Source organism: Nicotiana sylvestris, chromosome 5 (assembly GCF_000393655.2).
Source record: "Nicotiana sylvestris chromosome 5, ASM39365v2, whole genome shotgun sequence".
NCBI classification, from domain to species: Eukaryota; Viridiplantae; Streptophyta; class Magnoliopsida; order Solanales; family Solanaceae; genus Nicotiana; species Nicotiana sylvestris.
Genome location: NC_091061.1, coordinates 66619237 through 66641975, shown reverse-complemented (window position 1 = coordinate 66641975; position 22739 = coordinate 66619237). Strand labels below are relative to the sequence as shown.

Here is a 22739-nt window from a genome sequence, read left to right as displayed (position 1 = left end):
CCAAAGCTAGACTGATGCGATGGGTCTTATTACTTCAAGAATTTGATTTGGAGATTGTGGACTGGAAAGGTAGTGAAAACCAAGTGGCAGACCACTTGTCCCGCTTGGAGGAGGAGGGAAGGCCTCGTGATGGCCTAGAGATCAATGATTCATTTCCTGACGAACAACTCTTTTCAGTGTCGATGAATGGTATGATATAGTTTGCGGACGTTGCTAATTCCCTTGTGACTAGCATAATCCCGTGTGAGCTCTCTTCTAACCAAAGGAAGAAGCTCAAATGGGATAGTTTTGATTTCTATTGGGATGAGCCATACTTGTTCAAGATTTGCACGGATGGTGTGATCCGAAGGTGTGTCCTGGAGGAAAAGCAATTGAGTATCCTGGAGGCTTGTCATTTCTCTCCCTATGGTGGACATTATGGCAGGGCGAGGACGGCTTCCAAAGTTCTTAGTTGTGGGTTTTATTGGCCAACTTTGTACAAAGATGCAAGTGAACTTGTGAAGAGGTGTGACGAATGTCACAGAGCGGGTGGAATTTCGAAGAAAGATGAGATGCCTCTCAATACCATCTTTGAAGTTGATATTTTTGATGTATGGAGCATTGATTTTTTGGACCTGTTTGTTAGCTCATGTGGGAACACATACATTCTTGTGGCAGTAGACTATGTTTCAAAATGGGTTAAATCCGTGACTTTACCCAACAATGAGGCCCAAAGTGTTGTTGCGTTTCTCAAGAAGAGCATTTTTACAAGGTTTGGCACTCCTCGTACAATCATAAGTGATGGGGGGTCTCATTTTTGTAATAGAGCTTTTGACACTTTGCTTGCAAAGTATGGTGTCAACCACAAAGTTTCTACTCCTTATCATCCTCAAGCGAGTGGCCAAGTTGAAGTCTCAAACAGGGAAATCAAGAGTATATTTTCAAAGACAGTCAATGCAAATAGGACCGATTGGTCAAAGAAGTTGGATGATGCTCTATGTGCTTATCGGATTGCTTACAAGACTCCGATTGGTATATCTCCGTATCGGTTGGTGTTTGGGAATGCTTGCTATCTACCGGTTGAGTTAGAGAACAAGGCCATGTAAGCTTTGAGGAAGTTGAATCTTGAATGGGATGTGGCAGCAAATCTTCGTGTGGAGTAGCTTAATGAACTTGATGAATTCCGATTCCATGCCTACTCCAGTTCGTCCTTGTACAAGGACAAGATGAAGTACCTTCATGATAAATATGCTCGTGGAAAGGAGTTCAAAGTGGGTGATTAGGTTCTCTTGTTCAACTCACGGTTACGTCTCTTTTCGGGAAAGCTTAAATCGAAATGAAGTGGACCTTTTGAAGTGGTGTTTGTGACTCTATTTGGTGCACTTGACTTGAAGAACAAAAATGGGGAAGTTTTCAGAGTGAATGGGAACAGGGTCAAGCACTACCTGGTCAAGATTGATGACAGCCATGTTGTGGCACTCCTTCATCTCAAGTGATTTGATGGTAACCTGCATTGTGCTGCGACATTAAATCAGGCGCTTCGTGGGGGCAACCCATGTGTCTTTCTTCTTGTTTTTCTTTGATTTTCATTGTAGTGTAGGATATATTTTTGGACTAACTGGTTGTGAGATGCTAAAGTATTGTGTTGATGTAGTGCAGGAACAAGTTGAAAAATGATCACTCTCTGAAGTTGGCAATGCGGACCGCACTCATTTTGTGCAGCCGCAAAGGCCTTTGTGCAGGGGTAAGAAATAAATGCGGACCGCAGAAGTGATTTGACAAAAGTAGGAAGTCTCTGAAGTTTTCCACCGCGGCCGCATTGCATTTTGTGCGGTCCGCGGTGGTCCACTGAGACTGCACTGGATTTCTTGCAGTCCGTAGTGGTCAATTTGCCAGTGCCTCATGGTTTTGAGCACCGCGGACCGTGGTTCCATTTTATGCGGTCCGCGGTGGGTAGGTGAGCTGGGGCCCAGGACCTTTTTCTATAAATAGGACCTGACGCCTTCCATTTGAACTTTTCGATCTTTTGAATCCGAGAAGCACAAAACTACTATTCATCTCGCTAAATTGCACGCAATTAACTGCTAAGGCTCATTAATCATCATTGCATTTCATTTATGGTAACTTTAATTCCTTCTCATTTGTTTAATTTTGTTATTTTAATTGAATTTTTGTTTTTCTTAGTTCCTTTTTCCTTCCTTTCCCGTTTTCCTTCAATCTTGTAGCATAGGTTAGTTAAATACTATTTTAATTAGGACTGGGTAGTTAAAATACTGAGGCAACACTTAGGGAATCATTAATAGGTGAATAATTGGACTAAAAATGAACAAAACATGAACCCTAGGTTGGTATTGCTACTGGGCACTCAGTGCAGACCGTGGTGAATTTTGTGCGGTCCGCGGTGCCTCTACAGTCCGTAATACAATTTTGTGCGGATTGCAATGGACCAAGAACAGAATGCTGACATTTGAGGACCGCAGTCGCAATGGATTTTGTGCGGTCCGCGGTGCCTCAATGAGGACCGCAATGCCATTTTATGCAGTCCGCGGTGCATAGATTCAGGGAGTGGGTAGTTTGAACCCAACCTTTGGGCGTACCGCAGTGGATTTTGTGCTGTCCGTGGTAGCCTCTTTGCGGCCGCACTTCATTTTGTGCAGTCCGTAGTCTGCAACTTTTAACTGTCTGCATTATTTTTTTTTCTGCAATTCTGAGTTTCATTAGTTCTATTGATAGTAATAAAGCAAAACTAAATATTGATTGCAGACAAAGGTGAAATCACATGGCAAATGTGGTAAACAATCAGGAAGAGGAGAGTCCTCCCAGGATAGGGGACAAAGAATGATAAAATTGACCCCACAAGTTCGACAAAACATAAAGAACACAAGGAGGGATCATATGAGCTGCAGACAGAGCTATTGACCAGTCAGGGAGTGAGTATGAGCCTTCCCGAGAGGGATCTTCAAGCACCGTGCCAGAGTATGTTCCTGTCTGGCCGGAGAGGAACATGTTGAGGGATACACCTCCATGCCCTCCCACTACCCAAGCATCAATGCTTATATCTTCTGAGTCATCTGAGGGCTCAGCTGCCGACAGTGGAAATGAATATTCCACCTCCCCTACAACTTCATTGTCCGGAGAGGGTCCCATAGCAGAAGAAGGGGAAGAAGTAGAAGGGGGTGAGCCCCAAGTAGGTGGTGTAGAGAGGACTAGAAATCTGGAGGTATGGCAGCACCGATTTGTAAGTAAGGTTGCCTACCACAAGTTCCGAGAGTGGTGGCCCGAGAGGAAATTGATACCTGAGCGTAACTTTATCACCCGGGACCTTTTGCCTCACAACCCCAATATGTTGAGGCAATTCAGAGAGAGGGCTAGATGGGACTACTTCATACGCCATGTGAAGGACTCCAATGAGCATATAATGAAGGAGTTCTACACAAATGTGGCCCATATCAAAAAGGGCACCAGAGTCACCAAAGTGCGAAACTTGAAGGTGAAATTCGATGGCAAGACCATAAATGATTACCTAGGATTCTTGGAGGAGGATGAGTCCTTGTACTTGGAGAAGATGGCATTGGGTGAGGAAGCTCGTCCTTGGTTGGCGGAGTACTTGGCAATCCCAGGTACCGCCCCCGATTGGTTGACTACGGGAGTGAAAATCTTGAGGAGAACTTTGAACTTTGAGCCTAAGGGGTGGGAGACATTTGTGTGCAGCAGGCTAGATCCCACAACCCATGACAACTCACTCCCTATTAGACGGGTAGTGAACAAAGGTGACAGATCTTATCCCTTCCCCAACTTCCTGACCATGTACCTGGAGGACTTAGATGTGGAAAAGTAGAAGTTTGATATGAAAGTGAAGGCAAAGGCACCTTTTTCATGGTATAGCCTACAGGGTGATGACAACCCTAAGGGCAAGCACTTCAAGGGCAAAGCCACTACTTCGACTGGCCAGTCTGAAGATCCAGTAATGGTAGTGGCTCCTACTCAGCCTCCTTCCACTTCAGCAGACATGGGCCCAGGTCCATCTACTTCTATAGCTCCTGAGATACCCTCCACCACTACATAGCCATTGACTGCCCACCGTCTGAGCCAGGCCCTCACCAGCATCAACAACTGGATGCAGACAACTACTTCTAAGCTATCTATATTATCTACTACTGTGGTAGCCCAGTTAGCACCTCCTCCTCCACAGGTCCCACAGTCCATTGAGGACACTCTCAAGGATCTTCTGGACAACTAGAAGAAGATCCTAGAGAACCAGAAATTGCTTACGGACGCTGTTGATTCATATGGAAAAGCACTCAAGGAACTTGCTAGGGAGGCGAAGAAAATGAGGAAGACTTGGGATTCAAAAGAGTAGGTGAAGGAGCTACAGGTCGAGGTTGAGAGGTTGAAGACGGATCACCTGCCTTTAGATTTATTATTACATGACCCAGCACCAGCAGCCCAGCCCCAACCAGAGCAGGAGTCCGAGAAGCCACCCAAGAGGAAGAGGGTGATTCCCCGATCTGATGATGCAGTTATGCAGTTGGAGGACCCGCAAGGAGGTTCCTCCAGCCAGCCCCAGGATTCAGCCCATGACTTAGTCTAGGTCCAGGCCTAGGTCCCAGCAGAGCCACATATCACAGGGATCCAGTCACAGGTTCCCGAGCAGATAGAGGACCCAGGGACCCAGACTTAGGATCCCATGCAGACGGAGGGCTCATAGGGAGTTTCTTTTTCCTCTCTCCTCTATTTTTGTGCTTATTTTAGTTAGTTGGCATTGAGGACAATGCCAGCTTTCATTTGAGGGGGTAGCCCTATTTGGATATTTGGATGACTATACATATGACATTGCACTTTTTGGTATGTATATAATTTTAGTATGTATATAATTTTAGCATTTCATTGCTCTTTTCGTACTTTTTACTTTGGGTCTGTATAAAAAGTTACGTTCTTATGTATATATTTATTCCCCTATTGTATATATGATTAAATCCCCTCTTGTACATAGTCATTTTACTTTTCACATTTTTTCCTTTCTTAGCTTCTTATTTTATGTTCGTAGCTTCTTGTTTTGAGTTTTTGCAATAAGCCTTTGGTTTTCTTAATGCCACGGTTCTTTCCAAAGGTGGAATTTGTGTGAACCGGGTGACTCTTCCCAATGATGTATGGCAGACAACCTTCTTAAGGGTTTGAGTCTGTTTTCTTTTTGCTTTTAGTAGTTAGGTTGTAAGGGTGCCTCAAGCAAAGCTTCACTTGGGCCTAACACTTTTGCCTTTTATCCTATGGTTAAACACAAATCATTGTGTATAGGATGATGAAAGTTGTGACCTTTAGACTCTTGTGTTGGCCGATAATAATCAAGTGGTTTTTCGGGACCATTGTGTGCTCAAATCTTATCTAAGGTTGTTGTGGGCCCTCGACTCTGTGTCTTTAGCAATCCCATAGCTTGTGTGTGGTGAGAATTTGAATTGCAAGTCCAAGTCCCAAGCCATTGGTCTAGAACTTGCCCTGAATGTTTGTCTAGGCGAAATCTTAATTGTAATTTGACTTGAGATATGATTATAGGCTCTCCTTGATCCGAATGATATCTTGAACACTTCCATAGCCTAACAATGATAAAATCCCTAGTCAACCCTTTTGAGCCTTATACCTTTTTCCTTTAAGAACCACAATACAAGCCTTTACCCATTCTAAATATACCCTCTCTTGGCACCCGATCTTTCCTTAGCACATGAAAAAAGTATAAATTTGGGGGGAGAGACAAGGATTGCAACAAAGTGGTAAAACTGTACAAAATGAAGAAAAGGAAAGGCAATGAAAAAGAAAGAAAAGCAAAAAGACAAAAAGACAAAAAGAATGTTCAATGTAGAAAAGAATGAAGGAATTCAATAAAAGCAAAGAATGAAAGGTGTGGAAAGTTGAGAAAGGAGAAAAGATTTGAAATGAACAAGAAAGAGTGACAGTGTGTCTCTCTAACCCTTTAAAAGAAGTGAAATGACTTAAAAAGTCAAGTTAATGCGTGCCAAAATGAAGCAAAAGAAGTGCTAAAGGGAAGATGGAACCCACTTAGACCAAACATTTCCTACCCTAAACCAAAAGCCTTCACTATGTCTCTACAAAAGCCTTATATGATCTTGAGTTGAATGAAGCTTACATTAGTGGTGACTCACATAAGGGGCAAGCATATGGTACTTAGAGCCAGACTTGTGACTTTTCCTTGAGAGAGATGAGTGTATTTCCGTTAACCTCATTCTGAGTGCTACTATTCCAAAGGTGAGGTTTGCTTAGGGAGAGTCGAGAATGTGTGAGTTTGGGTTCCACAATGACCAAAGTAATAGAAAGAGTTTTTTTTGATGTGTTGAGTCAACTCTTGAGGCTCTTGTGTCACACTAAATCCATGGTGTTTAAAAGAGTGAATGCCGTTGATGATTAATTTTAATTGAGGGCAATTGTTAGTCCCAATTGATGCTAGATGAGGTCACTTTAGGTCAACTGAATTTTCTTGGATTGACTCTTAAGGGGTGAGTCTTATTTTGTTTGCTTGAGGACAAGCAAAAGCTTAAGTTTGGGGGAGTTGATAACTAGGGATTATGATGGATTTTACACTTCTTCTTGCTTAAGTTTTGATTAGAAATATGTACAAAATAGTCCTAAAGGCTCACATGTTGTACTTGATTGCAGGGTTTGGTCAACAAAGTGACAATTTGTCAAAACCAGCTCAAAAAGGTGTGAAACATGCACAAGTACCAAGAACAAGGCCAAGCTCAGTATAACAGGACTAGTGCTGCCGCACACCATTTTGTGCGGTCGGCAAAGATGAGGTTCAGAGAGTGCTCATTTCATGCAGCCAAGCAATGCGGCCGCAAAATATTTCATGCGGACCGCATTGACTTCATTGCGGCCACACTCGATTTTGTGCGGTCCGCAAAGCTCAAGTTCAGAGAGGTGCCAAGTTGGAGGAAAAATGCCAATGTGGTCCGCGGTCCATTTTGTGCGGACCGCAATAGAAGACATCACGGCCGCGGTGCATTTTGTGTGACCAACGGTGGCCAACTTCAGAGAGCAGATTGTTTCAGCCAAGAGCCTTAGTGCGGCCGTATTCGATTTTGTGCGGTCCACACTAGCCCCGCAGAGGTATTTTTGTCCAGAATTTTCAGCCTTGTATAAATAGTTTCTTTTCCCATTTTTAGGTCATCAGTTGTATTTTAAGGATCAGCTGCGCTCGTGAACAATACTCCTTTTCTATTTTGAGTAATTTTAGCTTAGTTTCATCATTGAATCTTCAAGTTTTATCTACTAATTAAATATTATGGGTTTTTCTTCATCTATTTCTTTGTTTTCTTCTATAATCATGAGTAGTTAGACCCATTAGCTAGGGTTGTGGCTCAACTTTAGTGTGTGTAATTGATGGGTCTTGTGTTTTAAGGCTTGAATGTCTATGAGTGTTTGATATTTGGACTAATTTATGGTTTAAATGTTGAATTAGTGGTTGCAAACACTAGTTTCTGCCTAGTTGATTTTGGCTCTTCTTGAGAAAGGAGCTTATGTCCATAAAATTGGTCCAACAAGAAATTGAGGCGTATTCAAGAGATTGATAGCCCCAATTAAAGGGTTAAACCTAGAGATAGTAATACTCGACTTGAACCTTTATTGCTTGCACAAATTACCATACCCATTTGGTCTTGAGAAAGTCAATTAGGGCAAAATCACTCGAACTACCTAGAGCTATAGAGTGGGTAGAATCGTGCAATGGTTATATCATACTCCCCAAATATGACAATCTAGCCTTAGTCTCGAGAATCCGTCAATTATCCACCTAGGAGAAAGTCATTTCCCTAGTGCCTTTTACCTATTTAGACAACCTTCAATAGTTTACTCTTAGCTTCACTTAGCCTAATTTAGCATATTAGTAGTATAAATTTAGAAGTAATATCAAAACCAACAATGTTTAGAAGTGCAATTTGGAAAACTTACGCAACTCCAATTTAGATAGACACTCAATTTCAATATTAGGCTGCATCTGAAAATCAATCCCGACCTTCTCAGGTAAAAGCTGCTTCGACCACTGCTACTTGTAGTAGTGTAGGGTTGGCTTCGATCCGTTTTTGGCACCATTGCCGGGGAGCTAACAGTTTTGGCTATTTATCTAAATAGTTTTATGTATTGTTCTTTTTTCCTTCTGCGTTACTAATTTGTGCCTGTCACAACTTCAGGTACAAAATGGTAGAAAACAACAATGGCCCTCTTGGAAATGTGATTGCGGGAGAGGAAGTAGATGATGTAGGAGATGATAAGGTGCCTCTTGTACCTCAAGGACAACATAGACACCGCCGGGACAATGCTAGTGACAATATTCCAGACCCTCCTTCGCTACCTCCAAGAGTGGCTCCTTGAGTGCTTCCAAATCAAGGCTATGGAAGTGCAATTATCCCACCCCGAATCTGGGCGTGCAATTTTTAAATTGCCAATGTGATGCTGACATTGCTGGAGCAGCGTGGGTATTTCAAGGGCGCTGCCAATCAAAATGCTTACAAATATATCAAGGGTTTTGTGGATACCTATTGGGAGATAAAGCAAACTAATGTGTCTGAGAGGATTCACTTCGGTTGAGACTTTTCCCATTTTCACGTAGAGGGAAGACATTGGATTGGCTTGAGCGACTTCCCAACCATTCCATCACTACTTTGGATGAGTTGGCGGATAAGTTCATTGCAAAGGTTTTCTCACCGGGGCATATGAAAGCATTGAGAGATGTGATCTTGGCTTTCAAGCAGGAGCCCACTGAGCCATTACATGAGATTTGGGAGCGCTATAAAACAATGGTAAAGGAATGCCACAATAATGATATGATTGAGGCGATGATCCAACAGACTTTCTACTGGGGCATTAACACAACAAATCAGTGTATAGTGAACCAACTTGCTGGGGACAATTTCATGAAGCTGACTTATGAAGAGGCTTGTGACATTCTTGACGAGATGGCTGACACTTCCTCCACTTGGCAAAGTCGAGCCAATGTGCCCCAGGGTGACCCCACGGTCACTCATTTGCCCAAAGAGTTACATGATCATAGGCAGGCTATAGTTGAGCTGACAACTGCAATGAACCAACTAGAAAAGGCACAGTTACAACAAGTTCAAAATCCTCACCAAGTAAATGCCATGGAGGGTGTCAACATTCTAGTCAACAAAGAAGACAAAGAGGTCAACATAACCAAGGGAGTTCGGATCAATTTGACAATGATTGTGGTGGATTCCAAGATGATGGTTATGATGGGCAGAATGAAGAGGTGCAATACATGAACAACTATCAATGCCAAAGGGGCAATTCTTCCAACTAAAAACGATGGAGACCCCAAGGCAATTGGGGAAATCAACAACAACAAGGCAATGATAATTTGGGGAACAACAACCAAAATTCCAATTGGGGCAATTATAAAAATAATAAGAATAATTAGTGTAATTGGAATGGCAACAACAACAACTGGGGTGGTAACAACAATCAGGGAAGTTGGAACAATGGCAATCAAGGAAATTGGGGGCAAGGCTTCCAAAGGCCCCCAATGTACCAACAACCGAACAATCCACCCCCATTTCCATCCCAAGGTCCTAGTTCTTCCAACAATGATATGGGGATAATTGAAATGATGTTTGAACAGATGATGAATAAGAATGCGGACTCTGATGCTCAGTTGTCTTCCCACAATACTTCAATTAGAAATTTAGAGGTTCAATTAGGCAAAATCTCACAATCCTTGAATACTCACCCTAAGGGAGCTCTACCAAGTGATACAGTAGTAAACCCAAAGGGTGGGAACAATCATGTTATGGCAGTAACTACAAGGAGTGGACGAGGCAGTGATGTGAATGCCACCAAACAAAAGCAAATTTTGAGTGGTGAAGTTTAGTTGCAAGAAGATGAAGTTCCTTTGGTGGTTGAACATGTGATTGATGAGAATGTGAATGAAGAAGTGAGTAATGATATTCAAGAATGAAGAAGTGAGTAATGATATTCAAGATGCCCGAGGTGGAAACTCAAAATGACATGAACCTGTCTAGGGAACACGTAATAGACATGCCGGAGCCGATTGTGCCTAAAGCCAAGGCTCCTTTGCCAAGGACACCTCCACCTTATCCTCTAAGGCTCGTGAAGCAGAAAAATGAGAATCAGTTTAAAAAGTTTATTGATATGATGAAGAGCTTATCCATTCATGTGCCTTTGGTGGAGGCTCTTGAGCAAATGCCGGGCGATGCTAAATTTTTAAAGGACTTGGTGACAAAGAAATGATCCATGGATTGTGAAACTATAAAGATGACCCACCAAGTTAGTGCAATAGTGCATTCAATGGCCCCGAAACTTGAAGATCCTGGTACTTTCACCATTCCTTGCACCATTGGGAGTGCGGACTTTGCTAAGGCTCTATGTGATTTGGGGGCAAGTATCAAATTGATGCGCTACTCAGTTTTCAAGACTTTGGGTATTGGGCAACCGAGGCCGACTTCCATGAGATTGCAAATGGTGGATAGAATGATGAAAAGAACATTGGGTATTATTAATGATGTCCTTGTCCGGGTGGGCAAATTTATCTTGCCAGTTGATTTTGTGATCTTGGATTGTGAGGTAGATTATGAAGTTCCAATCATATTGGGGAGACCTTTCCTTGTTACTGGGAAGACCTTAGTTGATGTGGAAGCAGGGGAACTCACCTTCCGGGTAGGTGATGAGAAAGCAGTCTTTCATGTGTGCAAGTCAATGAAGCAGCCCAACAGTTCTGAGGTGTGCTCTTTTGTGGACCTTGTCACGGTAGTGATAGTTGATGATACAAGTTCAATGATCAATATGGAAGACCTCTAGAGGTCGTGTTGTTGAATCTTGATGTCAATGATGATGAAGGCTGAGTGTAGTGTGTGAATGTTTTACATGGGATGGGCTCTTACTCTTATGACCCTAGGAAACTATCTTTGGACCTTGATAATAGGAAGACTCCACCAACGAAACCTTCAATTGAGGACCCTCTGGTGTTGGAGTTGAATCCGTTGCCTCCACACCTCAGGTATGAGTTCTTAGGGCCTAGTTCTTCTTTGCCAGTTATTCTTTCCTCTTGTATTACTAACATGAAAGTTGATGCCACATTGGCGGTGCTTCAAAAGAGGAAAAAGGCAATTGGATGAACTTTAGCCGATATTCGGGGAATAAGCCCCGCATTCTGTATGTACAAGATTATTTTGGAAGATGATGCAAAGCCCTCCTTGGAACATCAAAGGAGGTTGAATGAGGCAATGCAGGAAGTTATGAAAAAGGAGATGATCAAGTGGTTGGATGCCGGCGTTGTGTACCCAATCTCTGATAGCTCTTGGACTTCGCCGGTGCAATGTGTTTCGAAGAAGCGTGACATGACCGTGGTTGTAAATTCACAAAATGAGTTGATTCCTACTAGAACCGTCACCGGTTGAAGGGTATGCATGGATTGCCGCAAGTTGAATAAAGTGACAGCAAGGATCACTTTCCATTGCCTTTTCTTGACTAGATGTTAGACCGACTTACTGGGCGTGCCTTCTACTGTTTCTTGGATGGGTATTCTGGGTGCAACCAAATCTTGATTTTTCCGGAAGATCAGGAGAAGACTACATTCACTTTTCCATATGGCACCTTTGCCATTTCTCGGATGCTTTTTGGGTTGTTTAATGCACCGGCTACATTTCAGTGGTGTATGATGGCCATTTTCACCGATATGGGGGAAGATATTTTGGAGGTGTTTACGGATGACTTTAGTGTTACGGGTGATTCATTTGAAGAGTGTTTGAAAAATCTTGATAGATTGTTGGCCCGTTGTGAAGAAACCAATCTTGTTCTTAATTGGGAGAAATGTCACTTCATGGTGGAAGAGGGCATAGTTCATGGGTATAAAATTTCAAAGCATGGTATCGAGGTGTAAAAAGCAAAAATTGATGTGATTTCAAGGCTCCCTCCCCTTCCTCTGTCAAGGGAGTCAGAAGTTTTCTTGGGCATGCGGGGTTCTACCAGAGATTTATCAAAGACTTTTCGAAGGTAGTAAACCCCTTATGCAAGTTATTGGAAAAAGATGCCAAGTTCGTGTTCGATGAGAGATGTATGCAAGACTTTGAACTTCTCAAGCACAAGTTGACCACCACTCCTATCATTGCCGCACCTAATTGGAGCTTACCCTTTAAGCTCATGTGTGATGCGAGCGATGTTGCAGTTGGGGCAGTTTTGGGTCAAAGAGTGAATAAAATGTTTCATCCGGTGTACTATGCGAGCAAGACAATGAATGATGCTCAAGTGAACTACACGGTGACCGAGAAAGAACTTTTGGCTATTGTGTTTTCCATGGATAAATTTTGGTCGTATCTTATGGTTGCCAAGGTCATAGTCCATACCGATCATGCCGCACTCCGGTATTTGATGATGAAGAAGGATTCCAAAGCTAGACTGATGAGATTTGTCTTATTACTTCAAGAGTTTGATTTGGAGATTGTGGACCGGAAAGGTAGTGAAAACCAAATGGCGGACCACTTGTCCCGCTTGGAGGAGGAGAGGCCTCGTGATGGCCTAGAGATCAATGATTCATTTCCCGACGAACAACTCATTTCGGTGTCGGTGAATTATATAATTTCCTTGTGACAGGTATAATCCCGTGTGAGCTCTCTTCTAACCAAAGGAAGAAGCTCAAACGGGATAGTTTGTATTTCTATTGGGATGAGCTGTACTTGTTCAAGATTTGCACGGATGCGTGTCCTGGAGGAAAAGCAATTGAGTGTCCTGGAGGCTTGTCATTCCTCTCCCTATGATGACCATAATGGCGGGGCGAGGACGACTTCCAATGTTCTTAGTTGTGGGTTTTATTGGCCAACTTTGTACAAAGATGCAAGTGAACTTGTGAAGAGGTGTGGCTAATGTTAAAGAGCATGTGGAATTTCAAAGAAAGATAAGATGCCTCTCAATACCACCCTTGAAGTTGATATTTTTGATGTATGGGGCATTGATTTTATGGGCCCGTTTGTTAGCTCGTGTGGGAAAACATACATTCTTGTGGCAGCTGACTATGTTTCAAAATGGGTTAAAGCCGTGACTTTATCCAACAATAAGGCCCGAAGTGTTGTTGCGTTTCTCAAGAAGAGCATTTTTACAAGGTTTTGAAACTCCTCGTGCAATCATAAGTGTTGGGGGGGTCTCATTTTTGTAATAGAGCTTTTGACACTTTGCTTGCAAAGTATGGTATCAACCACAAAGTTTCTACTCCTTATCATCCTCAAGCGAGTGGCCAAGTTGAAGTCTCAAACAGGCAAATCAAGAGTATATTGTCAAAGACGGTCAATGCAAATAGGACCAATTGGTCAAAGAAGTTGGATGATGCTCTATGGGTTTATCAGACTACTTACAAGACTCCGATTGGTATGTATCCGTATCCGTTGGTGTTTGGGAAAGCTTTCCATCTACCGGTTGAGTTAGAGCACAAGGCCATGTGAGTTTTGAGGAAGTTGAATCATGAATGGGATGTGGCAGCAAATCTTCGTGTGGAGCAGCTTAATGAACTTGATGAATTCCGATTCCATACCTACTCTAGTTCGTCCTTGTACAAGGACAAGATGAAGTGCCTTCATGATAAATATGATCGTGGCAAGGAGTTCAAAGTGTGTGATTTGGTTCTCTTGTTCAACTCTCGGTTACGTCTGTTTTCAGGAAAGCTTAAGTCGTAATGGAGTGGACCTTTTGAAGTGGTGTTTGTGACTCCGTTTGGTGCACTTGACTTGAAGAACAAAAATGGGGAAGTTTTCAGAGTGAATGGGCACAGGGTCAAGCACTACCTGGGCAAGATTGATGATGACCATGTTGTGGCACTCCTTCATCTCAAGTGATTTGATGGTAACCTGCGTCGTGCCGCGACGTTAAATCAGGCACTTCTTGGGAGGCAACCCATATGTCTTTCTTCTTATTTTTCTTTGATTTTCATTGTAGTGTAGGATTTATTTTTGGACTGACTGGTTGTAAGATGCTGTAGGATTGTGTTGATGCAGTGCAGGAACAAGTTGAAAAATGATCACTCTCTGAAGTTGGCAATGCGGACCACACTCATTTTGTGCGGCCGCAAAAGCCTTTGTGCGGGGGCAAGAAATCAATGCGGACCACATAAGTGATTTGACAAAAGTAGGAAGTCTCTGAAGTTTTCCACCACGACCGCATTGCATTTTGTGCGGTCCGCGGTGGTCCATTGCGACCACACTGGATTTCTTGCGGTCTGCAGTGGTTAATTTGCCAGTGCCTCATGGTTTTGAGCACCACGGACTGCAGTGCCATTTTGTGAGGTCCGCAGTGGGTAGGTGAGTTGGGGCCCAGGACCTTTTTCTATAAATAGGACCTGTTGTCCTCCATTTGAATTTTTCAATCTCTTTAATCTTAGAAGCACAAAACTACTGTTCATCTCGCTAATTGCACGCAATTAACTGCTAAGGCTCATTAATCATCACTACATTTCATTTTTGGTAACTCTAATTCCTTCTCATTTGTTTAATTTTGTCATTTTAATTGAATTTTTGTCTTTCTTAGTTCCTTTTTCCTTCCCTTCCCGTTTTCCTTCAATTTTGTAGCATAGGTTTATTAAATACTGTTTTAATTAGGACTGGGTAGTTAAACTACTGAGGCAACACTTAGGGAATCATTAATAGGTGAATAATTGGACTAAAAATGAACAAAACATGAACCTAGGTTGGTATTGCTGCTGGGCACTCAATGCGGATCGCGATAGATTTTGTGTGGTCCGCGGTGCCTCTGTGCAGTCCGCAATGCTATTTTGTTCGGATTGCAATGGACCAAGTACTAAATGGTGACATTTGAGGACCGCGGCCGCAATGGATTTTGTGCAGTCCGCGATGCCTCAATGCGGACCGCAATGCCATTTTGTGTGGTCCGTGGTGCATAGATTCAGGGAGTGGGTAGTTTGAACCCAACCTTTGGGCGTACCGCAGTGGATTTTGTGCTGTCCGTGGTAGCCTCTTTGCGGCCGCACTTCATTTTGTGCAGTCCGTAGTCTACAACTTTTAACTATCTGCATTATTTTTTCTGCAATTCTGAGTTTCATTAGTTCTACTGATAGTAACAAAGCAAAACTAAATGTTGATTGTAGACAATGGTGAAATCACGAGGTAAAGGTGGTAAACAATTAGGAAGAGGAGAGTCCTCCCGGGGTAAGGGACAAGGAATGATAAAATTGACCCCACAAGTTCAACAAAATATAAAGAACACACGGAGGGATCATATGAGCTGCAGAGAGAGCTATTGACCAGTCAGGGAGTGAGTATGAGCCTTCCCGAGAGGCATCTTCAGGCACCGTGCCAGAGTATATTCCTGACTGGACGGAGAGGAACAGGTTGAGGGATACACCTCCAGGCTCTCCCACTTCCCAAGTATCAGTGCGTATATCTTCTGAGTCATCTGAAGGCTCAGCTGCCGGTAGTAGAAATAAATATTCCACCTCCCCTACAGCTTCATTGTCCAGAGAGGGTCCCGTAGCAGAAGAAAGGGAAGAGGTAGAAGGGGGTGAGCCCCAAGTAGGTGGGGTAGAGAGGACTAGAAATCCGGAGGCATGGCAGGACCAGTTTGTAAGTGAGGTTGCCTACCACATGTTCCGAGAGTGGTGGCCCGAGAGAAAATTGATACCTGAGCATAAATTTATCACCCGGGACCTTTTTCCTCTCAACCTCAATGTGTTGAGGCAATTCAGAGAGAGCTGGATGGGACTACTTTATAGGCCATGTGAAGGATTCCAATGAGCATTTTGTGAAGGAGTTCTACACAAATGTGGCCCACATCAAAAAAGGGCACCACAGTATCCAAAGTGTGAAACTTGAAGGTGAAATTCGATGGCAAGACCATAAATGATTACCTGGGCTTCTTGGAGGAGGATGACTCCTTCTACTTGGAGAAGATGGCATTGGGTGAGGAACTCGTCCTTGGTTGGAGGAGTACTTCGCAATCCCAGGTACCACCCCAGATTGGTTGACTACGGGAGTGAAGATCTTAAAGAGAACTTTGAACTTTGAGGCTAAGGGGTGGGAGGCATTTGTGTGCAGCAGGCTAGACCCCACCAGCCATGACAACTCACTCCCTATTCACCGAGCAATTTTGGATGCATCTATCATGGCGGGGTACCCGATTAACATCGGGAATGTGATGTCCTGGGTTATTACACGGGTAGTGAAAGAAGGTGACAGATCTTATCCCTTCCCCAACTTCCTGACCATGTACCTGGAGGACTTAGATGTGGAAAAGCAGAAGTTTGATGTGAAAGTGAAGGTGAAGGCACCTTTCTCATGGTATAGCCTACAGGGTGATGACAACCCTAAAGGCAAGAACTTCAAGGGCAAAGCCACTACTTTGACTGGCCAGTCTGAAGAGCCAGTAATGGTAGTGGCTCCTACTCAGCCTCCTTCCACCTCAGTAGACATGGGCCCAGGTCCATCCACTTCTAAAGCTCCGGACATACCCTCCACCACTAAATACCCATTTACTACCCACCGTCTGAGCCAGGCCCTCACCAGCATCAACAACTGGATGCACACTGCTACTTCTAAGCTGTCTGTATTATCTACTACTGTGGTAGCCCAATCAGCACCTCCTCCTCCATAGGTCCCACAGTCCATTGAAGACACTCTCAAGGATCTTCTGGACCACCAGAAGAAGATCCTAGAGAACCAGAAATTGCTTACGGACGCAGTTGATTCACATGGAAAAGCACTCAAGGAACTTGCTAAGGAGGCGAAGAAAATGAGGAAGACTTGGGCTTTAAAAGAGTCAGTGATGGAGCTACGCGTCGAGGTTGAGAGGTTGAAGACAGATCACCTGCCTTTAGATTTCTTATTACATGACCCAGCACCAGCAGCCCAGCCCCAGCCAGAGCAGGAGTCCGAGAGGCCACCCAAGAGGAAAAGGGTGATTCCTCGGTATGATGATGCAGTTATACAGTTGGAGGACCCGCAGGGAGGTTCCTCCAGCCAGCCCCAGGATTCAGCCCAGGACTCAGTCCAGGTCCAGGCCCAGGTCCCAGCAGAGCCACAGATAACAGGGAGCCAGTCATATATTCCTGAGCAGACAGAGGACCCAGGGACCCAGACTCAGGATCCCATATAGACGGAGGGCCCATAGGGAGTTTCTTTTTCCTCTCTCCTATATTTTGTGCTTATTTTTGTTAGTTGGCATTGAGGACAATGGCAACTTTCATTTGAGGGGGTAGCCTATTTGGATATTTGGATGACTGTACATATGACAATATTTTATGATTTCTTTCTTTTTTATCTTTGGTATGTATATAATTTTAGCATTTCATTGCACTTTTCATACTTTTTACTTTGGGTCTATATAAAAAGTTACGTTCTTATGTATATATTCATCCCCACTGTTGTATATTCGATTAAATCCCCTCTTGTACATATTCATTTTACTTTCCACATTTTTTCCTTTTTTAGATTCTTATTTTATGTTCGTAGCTTCTTGTTTTGAGTTTTTGCAATAAGCCTTTGGTTTTCTTAATACCACGGTTCTTTACAAATGTGGAATTTGTGTGTACTGGTGGCTCTTCCCGATAATGGATGGCATGATGACCTTCTTAAGGGTTTGAGTCTATTTTCTTTTTGGTTTTAGTAGTTATTTGGTAAGGGTCCCTCAAGCAAAACTTCACTTGGGCCTAACACATTTGCCTTTGATCCTATGGTCAAAAACAAATCGTTGTGTATAGGATGGTGAAAGTTGTGACCTTAAGACTCTTGTGTTGGCGATAATCATCAAGTGATTTTACGGGACCATTGTGTGCTCAAATCTTATCTAAGGTTGTTGTGAACCCCCGACTCTGTGTCTTTAGCAATCCCAGAGCTTGTATGTGGTGAGAATTTGAATTGCAAGTCCAAGTACCGAGCCATTGGTCTAGAACTTGCCCTGAATGTTTGTCTAGGTAAAATCCTAAGTGTAATTTGACTTGAGATATGATTATAGGCTCTTCTTGATCCGAATGATATCTTGAACACTTCCATAGACTACCAATGATAAAATCCCTAGTCAACCCTTTTGAGCCTTAGACTTTTTTCCTTCAAGAACCACGATACAAGCCTTTACCCATTCTAAAGATACCCGCTCTTGGCACCCGATATTTCCTTAGCACATGGCAAAAGTATAAGTTCGGAGGGAGAGACGGGGATTGCAACATAGTGGTAAAAAGGTACAAAATGAAGAAAAGGAAAGACAATGAAAAAGAAATAAAAGCAAAAAGACAAAAAGAATGTTCAATGTAGAAAAGAATGAAGGGATTCAATAAAAGCAAAGAATGAAAGGTGTGAAAAGTTGAGAAAGGAGAAAAGATTTGAAATGAACAAGAATGAGTGACAATGTGTCTCTCTAACCCCTTAAAAAGAAGTCAAATGACTTACAAAGTCAAGTGAATGCGTGCCAAAACGAAGCAAAAGAAGTGCTAAAGGAAAGATGGAACCTACTTAGACCAAACATTTCCTACCCTGAACCAAAAGCCTTCACTATGTCTCCACAAAAGCCTATATGATCTTGAGTTGAATGAAGCTTACATTAGTGGTGACTCACAGATGGGGCAAGCATATGATACTTCGAGCCGGACTTGTGACTTTTCCTTGAGAGAGATGAGTATATTTCCATTAACCTCGTTCTGAGTGCTACTATTCCAAAGGTGAGGTTTGCTTAGGGAGAGTCGAGGATGTGTGAGTTTGGGTTCAACAATGACCAAAGTAATAGAAAGAGTTTCTTTGATGTGTTGAGTCAACTCTTGAGGCTCTTGTGTCTCTCTAAATCCATGGTGTTTAAAAGAGTGAATGTTGTTAATGATTCGTTTGAATTGATGGCAATTGTTAGTCCCAATTGATGCTAGATGAGGTCACTTTAGGTCAGCTGAATTTTCTTGGATTGACTCTTAAGGGGTGGGTCTTATTTGGTTTGCTTGAGGACAAGCAAAAGCTTAAGTTTGGGGGAGTTGATAACTAGGGATTATGATGCATTTTACTCCTTCTTTTTTAAGTTTTGATTAGAAATATGTACAAAATAGTCCCAAAGGCTCACATGCTTTACTTGATTGCAGGGTTTGGTCAACAAGGTGACAATTTCTCAAAACCAGCTCAAAAAGGAGTGAAACATGCACAAGTACCAAGAACAAGGCCAAGCTCAGTATAATAGGACTAGTGCGGCCGCACACCATTCTGTGCGGTCCGCAAAGAGGAGGTTCAGAGAGTGCTCATTTCAGGTAGCCAAGCAATGCGGCCACAAAATATTTCATACGGACCGCATTGACTTCATTGCGGCCGCACTCAATTTTGTGCGGTCCTCAAAGCTCAAGTTCAGAGAGGTGCCAAGTTGGAGGAACATTGCCAATGCGGTCCGCAGTCCATTTTGTGCGGACCGCAATAGAAGCCACCGCGGCTGTGGTGCATTTTGTGCGGCCAGCGGTGGCCAACTTCAGAGAGCAGATTGTTTCAGCCAAGAGCCTTAGTGCGGCCGCACTCGATTTTGTGCGGTCTGCACTAGCCCCGTAGGGGTATTTTTGTCCATAATTTTCAGCCTAGTATAAATAGTTTCTTTTCCCATTTTTAGGTCATCAGTTGTATTTTAATGATCAGCTGCGCTCGTGAACAATACTCCTTTTCTATTTTGAGTAATTTTAGCTTAGTTTCATCATTGAATCTTCAAGTTTTATCTAGTAATTAAATATTATGAGTTTTTCTTCATCTATTTCTTTGTTTTCTTCTATAATCATAGACCCATTAGATCGGGTTGTGGCTCAACCCTAGTGTGGGTAATTGATGGGTCTTGTGTTTTAAGGCTTGAATATCTATGGATGTTTGATATTTGGACTAATTTATGGTTTAAATGTTGAATTAGTGGTTGCAAACACTAGTTTATGCCTAGTTGATTTTGGCTCTTCTTGAGAAAGAGAGCCTAAGTCCGTAAAATTGGTCAAACAAGGAATTAGAGTGTATTCAAGAGATTGATAGCCCCAATTAAAGAGTTAAACCTAGAGATAGTAATACCCGACTTGAACCTTTATTGCTTTTACAAATTATCATACCTAATTGGTCTTGAGAAAGTCAATTAGGGCAAAATCACTCGACCTACTGAGAGGTATAGAGTGGGTAGAATCGTGCAATGGTTATATCATACTCCCCAAATATGACAATCTAGCCTCAGTCTCGAGAATCCGTCAATTATCCACCTAGGAGAAAGTCACTTCCCTAGTGCCTTTTACTTATTTAGACAACCTTCAATAGTTTACTATTAGCTTGACTTAGCCTAATTTATCATCTTAGTAGTATAAATTTAGAAGTAATATCAAAACCAAAAATGTTTACAAGTGCAATTAGGAACAACTATGCAACTCCAATTTAGATAGACACTCAATTCCAATATCTAGCTCCCTGTGGAAATCGATCCGACCTTCTTGGGTAAAAGCTGCTTCGACCACTCTTGCTACTTGTAGTAGTGTAGGGTTGGCCTCGATCAGTCAGCCTATCCACAATAACCCATACTGCATCGAACATCCTCTGAGTCCGTGGGAGCCTAATGACAAAATCTATAGTAACCCGCTCCCATTTTCACTATAGAATCTCTAGCCTCTAAAGCAATCTGCCTGGTGTTGATACTCAATTTTTCTCTATATATTTTTCAATATGCAAAATACCTTCAAAATAGCATATGTATGCATATATAAGCATGTTCAAGTGTTTTATTATTTTTCCATAATTTTAAAGGTTTTTAAATTGATTTATTTTCCCTTTTTATCCATAAAATCCGTAATAATTATTTTCAAAATTATTATTTTGATAATTCATCTATTGTATTTTTATATTTATGCCAAAATATGGCTATAGTAATTTTTACAATTTCATTTAGTATTTTTAAAGCTAAATTGCACATAATTGCAATATTAGCCTTTTAAGGTTGAATTAGGTTTTATATTCATAAAATTGGGTCTTGTATTTTTATATTGTTATGTATGTGTTAAAAATCATTTCACTACTTTAATTTATTTTTCAGAAATTATTTACTATTTTTTATAATTAAAAAGGGAAAACTGGCTATTTAAATAACAACCCCTTTTGCATTTCAATTATAACCCAAATCGGACCCCAATTCCCCAGCCCAATTTTGATTTAAACCCGACCCTAACCTTTTTAAACCCAACCCAAACCCGGATCCCCACCTACACCGTTTAATCTAGACCATTGATCATTCAAATCAACAGTCCCTATTCACTTTTCCATATTTAGACCCAAACGACCCCTTAACCTACTTTATTTCTACCAACCCACTACCTTTGAATCCCCTTTCTCTCCAATTCTCTCTGCAACCCCACTCAAACCCTAGCCGCCGCCACCCAAACTAACCCTAATCCCCTTCGATCCTCTCCCAATCCATGGACTCCCATGGCTGTTTGAGATGTATACCGGTCTCCTATATCTACCGATTGCCTGTTTTCGTGATTTCATGGAAAGATATCGAAGAAATCTAGTCCATACCTTGCTCAACTTCTATCAATGGTCTCTTTCCGGCCATCCATGGCTATTCGAGTCAGATCCATGACTTTTCCGGCTAGATCGGTAACTTTTCGAAGTCTTTCTCATTTTTCTGGGTTCTCCGAAACCCTAACTCTAAAGGCTTTCCGATTTTTTCCAGATCTATCGTAGATCTATGTATGTTATGAACCTCTTAAGTGTTTTCCTCAAAGGTTTTCCGATTTTTCAAAAATGACTTTTCGTCTTCAACGATTAGGGTTTTCTTAACCTCTTTTAAAAGATCTCTTCTCCGATTTTCAGTGTTGTTTTATGATTTTACTATGTTTAAACAATTTGCTTATGTTTTTCTTCTACCTGGTTCATCATGTTAAAACCCTAGGTATTTTTGGTTTTATCCGTGTTCTGAAACTGTCTTTGTTTGTTTTATATGTATACTTATTTCGATTAAGTTCTTTGTGTTTAGATCCTCTTCTTTGTTAACTGATTCAGAGTTCTTACCATTTTTAACTCGACTATTGTTAAACCCCTAATTTCCTACAACTCTTCTCACTTGTTACTGTGAGTTTTAAAGACTTCCTCTACTTATTTTCGTGTGTTGGTTTGATCTCCTTTACCTGTTGCTATGTGTTAGACTGGTTTCTTCACTTTGGTTCTATGTGTAAGCCATGACTACTTGACCTGTTGATTTCCATGTTTCGAATGGGTTCTTTTACTACTGAATCCTTAGCCTACTCGTGTTACTACTGTATGTTAATCTTGTTGCTTCTTTTGCCAATATAGTTGGCCTTGCATGTCTGATACTCTTGTTCATTCTTCTCTATTTATATGGCGAAGTGCAGAATCATGATTCTTTCTTGATTGATCTTGATTTCTTTAAGCTACAATTTGATTGCAAGGGTTTTCTTATAAACCCTTAATTTTACTCATTTGTTTAAATTGATTAATTCCCTTTCTTTATTTGTAGTGATGTTTCACCCCTGCTGAATCCCTTCCCCAATTAAGTATATTCTGTACCTAGACTCAATTGTATACTCTATATTCTTACTATCCCTTATATGGTAAAAAATTAATCTTTCTCAAATTGATTTTTCTTTCCCTAATTATCCCTATTAATATCCGTTAAGCAGTAATTCCTTGATTAAAGGGAATACTTGTATTAGTTGATTCTGATTGTGATTATTTCCATATTTGTGTTAAACGTTTACTTGTTACCTTATTTTCTACTCGTTTTCAAAGATA

At 41.8% G+C, this 22739-nt stretch overlaps 1 protein-coding gene across 1 annotated transcript; it reads left to right on the top strand.

Moving 5' to 3' along the window:
• The first annotated feature begins 10275 nt into the window (after positions 1–10275).
• Positions 10276–10818, top strand: LOC138868762 (uncharacterized). Its single transcript, XM_070146333.1, has one exon. It carries the CDS (start codon positions 10276–10278, stop codon positions 10816–10818), a length of 543 nt encoding a protein of 180 aa, XP_070002434.1.
• The last annotated feature ends 11921 nt before the right edge of the window (positions 10819–22739 follow it).